The sequence below is a fragment of the Epinephelus moara genome, chromosome 5, assembly GCF_006386435.1.
Source record: "Epinephelus moara isolate mb chromosome 5, YSFRI_EMoa_1.0, whole genome shotgun sequence".
Lineage (NCBI taxonomy): Eukaryota > Metazoa > Chordata > Actinopteri > Perciformes > Serranidae > Epinephelus > Epinephelus moara.
This window is the reverse complement of record NC_065510.1, coordinates 10,552,502-10,564,106: the sequence shown is the minus strand read 5'-3', so window position 1 is coordinate 10,564,106 and position 11,605 is coordinate 10,552,502. Positions and strand designations below refer to the sequence as shown.

The 11,605-nt window shown below is 41.1% G+C and overlaps 1 protein-coding gene across 1 annotated transcript; it reads right to left on the bottom strand.

Annotated features, from left to right (window-relative positions):
• Positions 1 to 3,584: 3,584 nt before the first annotated feature.
• Positions 3,585 to 10,682, bottom strand: LOC126390167 (prostaglandin E2 receptor EP1 subtype-like). The gene is made up of 3 exons (XM_050044325.1): positions 10,457 to 10,682; positions 7,693 to 8,603; positions 3,585 to 4,707 (listed from the first exon to the last, which is right to left on the bottom strand). The coding sequence occupies exons 2-3, from the start codon at positions 8,560 to 8,562 to the stop codon at positions 4,438 to 4,440; spliced, it is 1,140 nt and encodes a 379-aa protein (XP_049900282.1). The 5' UTR covers positions 8,563 to 8,603; positions 10,457 to 10,682; the 3' UTR covers positions 3,585 to 4,437.
• Positions 10,683 to 11,605: the final 923 nt, after the last annotated feature.

Genomic DNA, 11,605 nt, shown 5'->3' with positions numbered 1-11,605 from the left:
TATGCCTGAAAATGACATTACTACACAACCTTCTAAAATAAGGGAAAACACTGCCAACAAAGAAAAAGACCAGAGAAGCTGGGTTTTTGTGGTGTTTGTAAAGTGATGGTATGAATATTAGGCTAACATCAGTACACTGTAGGTTTAAAGAGTGGGAGTAGTTATAATATAGGTGAAAAATTACCAAGACAAAAGTTAATGTCATCTGGTGGGGTTGGATCTGTAAGCAAGAGATTAGTTTATCACTTGGAGAGCCAATTAGTTATTTATTGTAGAAGTAATTCCTCTCCTAACCAATAGATGGTGCTAAAGCTACACTCAACACATGAATGAAATCGCCATGCATCTGGACTGCTGCAAACTTCAGATTTATTGCAATTGATCTTTTTTTTTTGGCCATTGGATAGCCTAATAGTGGTCTATGTTTTTATTATACTGAACAAAAAATTTAAACCCACCACTTTTGTTTTGCTCTCATTTTTCACAGGTTTAATTTAATGATCTAAGACTATTTTTTTTTTTTTTTTTTTAAATTACTCAATAGGTATATTTGTGTCACATTCTGGTTGCAAATTTGTTAAAATCTGTGTTCTCCTTTTCCAATATGATCCATCTACATGACAGGTGTGGCATATCAAGATGCTGATTAACCAGCATCATTACTACAAAGGTGTGTCTTAGGATGGTCACAATTAAAGGCCACCCTAAAATTTGCAGTTTGATCACACAACACTACAGATGTCTCAAATTTTGAGGGAGCTTGCTATTGGCATGCTGACTGCAGGAATGTCCATCAGAGCTGTTGCATGTCAACTGAATTTTCATTTCACCACCATAAGACGTCTCCAATGTCGTTTACAATAATTTGGCAGGACATTCAACTGGCCTCACAAATGTAAATCACGTGTAACCACACCATCTCAGGACCTCCAAATCCACTCTCTTCACCTGCAACATCACCTGAGACCAGCCACCTAAACAGCTGATGCAATAATTGGATTGCACAACCGAAGAATTTCTGCACAAACCACCAGAAATCATCTCAGTGAAGCTCATCTGCATTTTCATCCTCCTCTGCAGGGTCTTGGCCCTGACAGCAGTTTGTCATCGCAACCACCCTCTTGGGAAGTTGTGAGGCCAGTTGGATGTACTACTGCCAAATTCAGGGAAACAACATTGTTGACGTCTTATGGTAGTGAAATTAACATTCAGCTCATGAGCAACAGCTCTGGTGAACATTCCTGAAGTCAGCACGCCAGTAGCAAGCTCCCTCAAAACTTGAGACATCTGTGGCATTGTGCTGTGTGGTCAAACTGCACATTTTAAAGAGGTCTTTTACTGTGACCATCCCAAGGGACACGTGGGTATTAATGATGTTGTCAGCAGCATTAATACCCAGCATCCAGCATCATTAATATCAGCATCTTGGTATGTCACACCTGTCAGGGGGATGGATTATCTTGAAAAAGGAGCAGTGTTCACTAACATGGATTTTAACAAATTGTTGGCCAATATCTGAGAGAAATGTATCTGTTGAGTGCATAAAAGAGGTTTAGATCTTAACTTAAACCTGTGAAAAATTGGAGCAAAAGCCAACATTTCTGTTCAATATGTTAAGTTTTACATAAAAAGCTTTGATGGCTGAGATAGTCGGTCAATTGATTTTGAGAGAAAATAAATATTTTTCTCATTTGAAGTAGAATATACACCCTTGGGGCATGAAATCCACTCAGAAAGAGGGCACCCCCAGTGGCATCCCAAAAGAAAATACGATCTAGTTAGATTTTCTAGTAGCTTAGTCATGTGCTTTTACGTAGGCCTAGTACAGATCTACATTAAGTAGGCTAGTAGTATTGTAGTTTCGACAGCGTGCTATTGTTATTAACTAGCTAGCAATCATTAGCATTGCTGGCTATCTAGAATTAGCCAACATTTTTTGGCAAGCATACTAGAGGAAAGCATCCTGAAATATAAACCATTAGCCTTTAGGAAAGGCTACAAGACATCTAGATTGGATGTCTTAGGGTTGATGGATTGGGGTTGAGATTTTACTTTGTTATAGTTCCTTAGATTGCTTGTTAAAGATATCATCTCTGTGTTATTACAATGTAAATAACCATTTTACCAATTTATTTGTCCCAACAGTGTGTTGGTTTATGCATCATCAAAAACTCATATCCAAATATTTTTTAATTTTACAGTTAACTGACTTTGTCTTCCTCCATCTTCCCCTACTAATTTATCATTTATACATATTCCAGATTGTGAACAGAGTGCAGATGCTTTTGTGCCAGCTACATACCAGTACACTGTTGTACGAGCACTTCAGACTGAGTCATCTAGACACATTTGTCTGTTTCCAACTAGTTGCAATTGGCGGAAATGAGCTTTTCAGGCCTGTGGAATAAGAAGGAAAAAATGTTGCAGCTGCAGAACACGTGAACATGGCTGGAAAGAGATGATGCAGGGGAGGAAAAAGCTAAGCTACAAAGCTAATGATAATAGTATTTCATTAAAGCACCACCCCTAATCTAAACTCGACTCACATTGGAGCCAGACTACCTGCCTAGACACTTGCCCTAGTAAGGAAATGGCAAATGAATCAGTCTTGAATCAAAAAGATTTGCTCAACAATGTTCTTGATTTATTATGTTATTATCCGCATGACCTTCATGGAAAGTCCTTTTCGATCCGTCATTGTTGTCATACGGGAAGTGAAATGCAGAATGAATCAGCAGGTAATCCCTGCTGCAGATCTCTCTGTTCTCAGAGTAAATTCTTAACAACATAGTCATGCACAATCCAGGTTTTTATCTTTAACACTCAGGAAAGAAGGCAGAATAATTAAGTCCAACGATACAAAATTTAGTGCTATAATTTCACTGTAAAATCAGTTAAAGTAACATTGCCTTAAAGCACTATCTAGCCCAGGGCTCTGCAACCTTTGCCATTAAAAGAGCCATTTTTGACCAAAAATAATTTGAAAAAATCTGTGTGGAGCCGCAAAACATGTTTGAGCCTTATAATCAAGGTAAATAGCCTATTAAGTCTAAATTAGCGTATACTTATGGTCTAAATAAGCATTTGTTAATATGTTTTACCACAAGGTGGACACTGTGCAGGGCACTATTAATAATTATCTGGTACTTAAATTTTGCAGAGCTGGCAGTGAGAGCAAACAAATCTGTCCATACACTACTACATTCTCTATTTTATTCAATTTACTTTTTTGGATTTGGCATCCATAGCTAACCAGCCACTGCTATCGAGGTTCAGCAACATTTGGATTCATAGAATGAATTTCCATAGACTTCTTTTCTCAAAGGCTCAAGGAGCCACTGGACAGGGGCTAAAGAGCCACATGTGGCTCCGGAGCCACAGGTTGCCTACCCCTGATCTAGCCAGATTAATCTATATCATATGTACTATATTTAACAGTTGGAGAACTTCACCACTGTATGCAGTGTAACATATTTGTGAACTATACAAATATCTTCCTCCTCAACTCTGACCTATTTTATAGGAAAATAGAGGAAAAGTACTCTAGCAAAAAATTAGAGTAAAACTTAGTCACATTTCATTGCTTTATTTACATTCAATTTAAGGTTCTATACATATCCTCAGTAAATTGAGGGTACCATTCAAGTATTAACTTATAAAATCTTACATTATTTCACATAAAGCACTGTATAAACAAGCATATTTAAACTTAAACATACATAAACTCCACAGTTTTTGAATATTTATAATCCTTCGTAGAATACATTCAGCAGAATAACTAAAATTAGGAATACAATCTAAATATTCTGGGTTCATCTGGAGCTCCCCCTGGTGGTTATACTGACACAGCTCAATTTTTCCACATTCATCCAATGTAGGAGCAAATCACTGTGCAATTTGTTTTTTACTTCCAAAGATGGTGAAAATGAACTTTTCAGAGAAATAAAACCAAATAAAACTCAGTCCCTCTTTAAGTATCACTCCTGCAAATCTTAGAGTCTTTCAGGACAGAGTGTTTTTAGTACTGCAGTCATATAATGTGGCCTTCATCTCTGCCCTTTGTTACTATGAGTTTCCAAATGAGAATACAAAAATAATGGTAAGGAATGTTCACTTATTGTAAGTAAACAGTAGAAAGTTTATGTGCAAAATCATAGCATTAGCTAGCTTCCATTTGTAAGGTCAGACAATGAACTCACTTGTAAACCTTTGTGGAGTATGAAAGATATATTTTGATTGAATAAGCATTTCTGAAGTGGACCAGCCGAGAAATGTCAAACTGCATGTCTAATCTGATCGGCTCCAAAGCCACAAAGTTAGTTCCCTCCTCATGCTTCTACGTGGGTCTCTCTTTCTAAATGTTTTCAGCCGTAGAATTCTTCATATGCCCGATGACTTGGTGACACAGTACATCCACAGTAGGGTCCTTCTCTCGGCTCAAACTTGGTTGACGTCATTCTTCTCTGAGCTGGGGAAAGAGGTGGGCTCCCAGCGGCCTAAAATATTACCCCTCAGTCCCGCCTGGCACTTAACGATGAGGTAGATTTTGCGGAGAACGGTGCGGCGCAGCAGGATGTAGACCCAGGGGTCAAGGATCTGGTTCCACGTGGCCAGCCTCACACCCATCACCATCAGGGTTTTATAGCTGGACAAGTCCTCTCCGATGGTTCCTGTGTAGGAGCGGATCGCTGATATCAGGCCAAAGATCTGCAGGCATGAAAGATGTGACTGTAATTATTACATGATGAGGAAGAAAAAACATTGCATTGATAGAAAAGCTGAAATGAATCAGTTCTCATGGTGATCTTGTTTATTTTGATGTTTTGAGGTTCCTGATGAGTGCAGTCATTTTGGTATTCAGCCATGGATACACCAATATTGCTTTTGCATGATCACATTACAACTAAAGTGGGTTTATAACAAAAAATAAATAATAACTGTCACTATATCCTGACAGCAGTAGCCTAAATAAGGCAGATTATCTCTGTTATCATGCTCTAGTGCCTCCTCAAAGTGCAAAGAATCATGACATCAACCAGTCAGAGCTGAGGAGTCTCTAATGCAGCTGTCAATCATGTCAATCACTGCTAATGAACTGCAGTCAAACTGTCAAACTAGGCAGCAGCACCTAACAAATATTGAAGATTCTGTTATTGGATTGCCTATTTCTTGTTTTCAGAAACATATTTTAGTGTACTGTTAGGCTGTAACATGAGAAAGATTGCCGCAGCTGGTGGGCGTTCCTTCGTTTTTGCTTTCAACATGGTGGCCGGGTCACAAATTTTGCCATGTTACAGCTAAACTGCACACTAAAATTCTTTTTTTTTTTCGATAACTACTTATCCTGTTGGGGGTCATGGGAGGGCTGGAGCCTATCCCAGCTGTCACTGGGTGAGAGGTAGGGTACACCCTGGACAGGTCGCCAGACTATCGCAGGGCTGACACATAGAGACAGACAACCGTTCACACTTGTGGGCAATTTAGAGTCACCAATTAACCAAACCTGCATGTCTCTGGACTGTGGGAGGAAGCCGGAGCACATGGAGAAAACCCACGCTGACACGGGGAGAACATGCAAACTCTGCACAGAGGGGCTCCCCCACCCTGAGTTCGAACAGGAACCCTCTTGCTGTGAGGCAACAATGCTAATCACTGCACCACCATGCCACTGTACACTCAAACATGTTTCTGACAGGAACAGTAACAGAATCTTGATTCATATTTGATCAGCGCTGCGTAGTTTAACAGTATGACCGCAGTTCAGCAGCAGTGATTGATGATTGACAGCCGCTCTCTCTGAAATGGCCTGTGATTGGCCAAAGTCTCACGTTAGATTTTCTAAAGCCTACACACAGAGATAAGTGAAGGGGCGGACGCCTGGAGTTCTCTTAGAGCATTTGAATTACAATACGTTTAAAGTTTATGATGGGATTTTTGACAGCAAAATTAAACTGGCTACACCACCTTTGAATATTAGGATTTACTTTTATTTTTGTGAGCATGGCAGCACAGATGCACCTGTGTGACATGTTAGGGTAAGATAAGCACTTCAGACCTACCTTTAGGTAATTTAGTGTTTTAAAAATCTTCCCTCCTGCCCGCCATAGTTGGGTGTGACTGTAACTTTACCTGACAAGCCACGCGCCTGAACTGATGAAAGGTCAGGCTCGGCTTCTCCTTTCCTTTTTGAAAAAAAGACTAAAACTGGCTGGACTGAACTGCCCTCACTGCCTGGCATTTGTTGACTCCAATGCAGTTTTGATAGAATAATAATATGGCAGAATCACCAATACTGATATCAATAAATTATTAAAAGCTGTCACATACTATCATGTAAGGAAGAGCAATGTGTCATGTGAATTCTTAAGTCACATGCAAGATGGTTTTAAAGGTAACAGCTGCAGAGATGCAAATAGTGCACGCACCACAAGGAGTGTTCATGTACCCTGAAGGTGATCTAATGTGAGATGGACTGCGTTTTTTTCAAATTGACCGTATTGACAGTGGAGCGGATACTGAGAAGAAGACTGTGTGTATAATTACTGGAAGTATTGATCTGCCCTCACTGCTTCAGAATCTGTTTGTTAGAAGACCCTTTTTTCCTGTTGATGGCACAGTACACTGGATTATTACAGTTTCCCATTTACTTGCCATTGATTAAATAGATTTTTTTTTACTGTTTCAGGTCTAACTGAGTCCCTCTCTTTGATGATTATTGTTTCCACAACATAAAAGGAATAAATGTCCCAGAGTCTGTCTCTGGTCTTCACCAGTGTCCTAATGCAGAGGCTGTTTTACATGCTACTAGATCCAGCTACAAACCGCACAGTCTTATGTTTTGTTTTTAAAAATGACAACAATATTTTTCATCTGTTGCTAACGCTGCACTCGTATTAAGTGACATAATCCTGGTAGATAATCCTTTCCACAAATGAGGGCAGTAAAAATATTTAAAGTCCCAGCACATTCACACAGGTGTTTTCAGTTACTCTTGTAAGAGCCACGTTCAATCTCAAATTGGTGTGCACAGATTCGCTACAGTTTCTGGGTTGAAATACGTGCTTTTTTGAAACAGTTTGCAGCTTGTTTTGAGGTTTGTTTTCCCCCGTTTGGTTGGAGCGTCAGAGGGGTTACCCAATCACAGATCCGACTCATTGTACTTACATTATTTGTTAACATGTCACACTTTATTTGGCAATGTGAACATATGTTCCACATGTCAATGAAGCCCGTTTGAATTGAATTAAATGAACCCCAACATACTAAAAGGCAGTGTGCTTGCATAACACAAGATGGTGTTCAACACATTTTGCCATGTTTTGTTAAGGCTGAACACAGTCAAGGTTGAAGTGGAGTAAAGCTAGGCTGGGAATTACATGCTGTCAGCACACTATAGGCACCACTGTAAATGGTGTAAATTGGCCCATCCTTACAGGTGCAACAAAGCTGACAAGACAGTGAAAGAGCTGTTAATCAAGCACAGTCTGTACACCAATCAGGCAACAATGAGTGATCATGATTATAGTGAGCTGATGCTGCTTTCTAAAGCTGATACTGGCTTGTACAGATAACAGCCAGGCTGCACTAATACTTTTTATAGTGCTTTTACTAATGCAAACTGAATTAAAGGTGATGTGACCTCATTATGACCTGACTGTATGCTTCCCTCTCATTGTACTTCCTAATACTCACCAGCAGAGGACTCCAGCAGATACATGAGGTGACCATGATGCCGACCAGCTGCACCACCATCTCTATGTCATGGGACTTGGATGAATGAAGGGAGCCCGGCTGCCTCCTGAGCCGAGCGAGCACCAGCGTCAGTCCGCTGATGGTGTTACACACCAACGCCACAGCTAGTGAGGTCAAACCCAGTCCAGAGAAGAGCGTCACAAATGCCACGTCCACCTCCTGAGTGTCACTGAGCACTTTAATGAAACACCAGGTCCCTGGGTCCTGGTAGGAGTAAGAGCCCAGCTGAAAGCACGGCAGCAGGGCCACACACAGAGCCGCCAACCAGATGATTGACAAGCAGATCTTTGCTCGGGTTTTGGTGACCAGGGATGAGTGCAGCAGCGGCTTGGTGACACCCAGGCAGCGCTCAGCAGCCATGGCACAGCCCATGAAGAGCGGACACAGGCCAAAGAACACCATGCTGCCACCCAGGAACTGACACATCCCATCAGAGGAGTTAAAGTCCTCAGGGTGCACACCTCCAGAGAGGTAGAGCCGGAGAACCAGGGTACCAGGGATCACATGGCCGATGAAGTCCGTGATCACCAGTGAAGTGGCAAACAGAAGGAACGTGGCTTTGGTGCGTCGGGGCTGACGGGAGTAGGCATTGGCCAGGATAAAGAGAGCCACAATGTTGGAGATAATGCCAAGTGTCATGGACAACACAACAACAATGACGCCACTGGTGGTGGGCTGCACCAAGGTGAGGTTTCCCTGCTGCGATAGCCCTTCAACAGCCACCCTGGCCTCCACCCTCCCTCCACTGTCATTAGAGAAACGGGGGAGAAGCGGGGGGGCTGAGGAGTTGTAGTGGCTCAGAGCTAACATCACTGTACTCTGAAGGTCCGTAGGTCCATAGTTAAAGGAGGCTGCAAAAGAGAGAAGATCAAATGAGATCAACACAAGGGTTTAGGTTTCGTTTCAATGTTGAAGGGGACACATGTGAAATTGGGGGTTGAAGGTCATCTACCAGAGAATTTTGAGCGTCAGACACCTCATTTCCTCCATTCTGGTGATTTTTTATGCTCCAATATGTACATTTTCTGCATCATTTAGTGGTGTAAATGTCTTTAATTTTGTGTTCCTAATATTGAGAAAGACGTATCCCCTGCAACACCCAAGAAATCTACACAAAAGGATCAATGCATAAGTACAATACTGTTGTTTTGCTTATATTGAAAGGGTAATCTTTAAAAACTACAAAAGTTACATATATACACGGAAAAATAAAGAAAAAAACTGAATAAATGAGTGAGGAAACATTGCACATTTGTCCGTACGGGGCTCAAGTGCTCAATAAATGGTATTATGAGTACGAAAATAATGTGCATCATGCTATGGTCATAGTGACCAGATCTCAAGCTACATGAACATCTATAGAAGATTTTAGAGCAACGCCTAAAACATCTAATGAGGGATTTCATTTCGAATGAATGGTGTTCAGTCCCTCCAGTTGAAGACATACACTTGGAGGATCTATAACATGGAGCACTGAAGTTGTTGTGACAGCTAATGGCAGCCAAACACCAAGCTATGAAAACTGAATGAAAAGTCTTTTCATTCAATTTGTAACGATGCAAGCTGTATTTTCTTCATACCTTTTACCACAAAGGTTAAGGGACTTCTAACTTAAACAGTTAAATGCATACTTCTACAAATTCCTCAAAGATAACTGAGGATCTAACTATACCTGTTTTTTTTTTGTTTTTTTTTACTAAAATCCCCTTTGAACCTGCTTGACAGCTGTTCACCCTGCGTATGATGTCCAGCCTGACGCATCAGAGCAAAGCACAACTGACAGAGCTGTGGTGTTATATGATGGAGAGTGGACTGTGATCACTCAGGTGTAGTGTGGATGGAGGTCAAACACAGGTCATAAACAGGACACTGCTCCCAGCAACACACCAACAGAAATCAATATATTAAACACACTACAGCTGAGCTTTGGATTAAGCCAGGGATACTCAACTTGCTCTGCCCAGGGGCCACTTTTGCAGAGTGACAGTTGAGCAGGGGCCAGTTAATAAACAAACATTAAAACTTGTTATCAGTATTTATAATAAATGAATTGTTTTAACCTATCCTCGCTCATCTTTGCCAAGAAGCAAATCCAGTCACAATGACTTCTGACAGGTCAGGTGCACACAAGTGGAACTGGGGGCTTAGCTCAGACTCCTGTCAGGGGCGCTGTGGGGATACTCCCCGCACTTTTATTTTTAAATAAAAATGATCTATTTTGATGCTTTTTTAATCTACTCTGGTGCCTTACTTTTATTCAAAGTGTAGGAAAAAATCCTAGTCCGATAATACAATTTTTTTTCAGACTGAGTTTTAATACTTTTAAAAATCTGATTATTTTGTAACCCCCCCTCAGGATGAATAAAAATTGAGGTCCAGGGTGATGTAATGAAAGACCAATAACTGGTTTCTGTTTCTGAGCAGATCGTGTTCTATATAGACATCAGATTATTTAAACAAACAAACAAACAAACAAACAAACAAAAACATAATGTCTTGCTCTGTACAATTTCCCACTGAGCAATCTGTTAGTTGTGGAGGTAAAGCCTTAAGATGGTGGATTTGCTCCAGCTCCAGCAGAATACTGTGCACTTTTGCAGGGTGCAAGAAAGTATGAACAGGACCTCTTAATAACTTAGGCTATTTTTCTCTTAGCAAAAGAACTTAATTCCATCATTAGCTTTAAAAATACTAAATGACTTACCACTACATAGTTCAGATATCCTTCCCGGTCCAACTGAACAATAAGACAATACTTTCACTTGTCAGATATCCACAGATAGAAAAAGTCCACGGAACAGATGAAAAAAAAAAAGTCTTTTCCCTGAGATCGGAAATCACGTTTGTCTTTGATTAAGTCCAATGCATCGCTGTCTGCAGTATTTCCCATGGCTGAATGTGTCCGGCTGCTTCATGGTGGCTTGAAGGTTGTAAAGGATCCCCACTGACACTGAAATACCGAGGCATGTTTTTATGTGCCTTCAGTCTGTGTGGGCGTCTCTGCTGCCGAGCTGTGCACCCCCCCCGCACACACACACACACGCACACACACACACTCAAGTTCACGTCTCATCCTCTCTGCTGCGCTTCTTTGTCGCTTCTCTCTGTTTATATTAACTGTACGGACAGTAAGCGCGCTTTAATGCTGTTACTCACTTTATGTGTCACATAGGTTTCCAAGAAATTATCTCAAATTGGCCTGTTTTATCTTTGTGTACACTAAAGCTACTGTACAGCCGCTGTCACCTTTTAACAGTGGCGACCCTAAAGGGGGGGACAGTTACAGTTTCTGCCCCCCACCCCCTATATTATGGCTAAGGGACAAGTGGCAGCTATTTTCACAGGGGTCCCTTGAGGTCTCTGCTCAAGATATCTGAATGAAAAAGGGTTGATATGGTGTCACATAAAACCTGCATAAAAAAGTAGAGCAGACCGAGAGCAGGTGATGATATAGCCTAGCTACCAGCGGCGTGGTGATCAGGATGTTAACACAAGCACCCAACGCACTGAACACAGACCCCATGAACATCTTAATAATGCTGGGATCGGGAGATCACTGAGTCAGTGGTGTCCCATATCAAGCCAACACATTCTTACTCTGACCTCGTCACATATCAAGGTTTGGTCACCGACTTCCCACATCCACATACGACATTTAGCGTTTACATACAGTTTCTTTCAAAATAAATGCACTACATCAGCACAAGAACACTAACTTATGTTTTTTCCCTCCAGTAACTAACGCACATGGTTGGGTTTAGGAAAAAAGAACAGGGTTTGGCTTTAGAATCCTGCAGGACGCAAACACCGCTCTCCTGGGTAAAAGTTGGTGCTTGTTGGACCCATCCACCAC

Coding starts and splice junctions, on each gene's coding strand:
- LOC126390167 (XM_050044325.1), bottom strand. CDS start 8,562: ATGTTAGCTCTGAGCCACTACAACTCCTCAGCCCCCCCGCTTCTCCCC. Junction 4,708..7,692: donor TCTGCTGGAGTCCTCTGCTG/GTGAGTATTAGG, acceptor TCATGCCTGCAG/ATCTTTGGCCTGATATCAGC.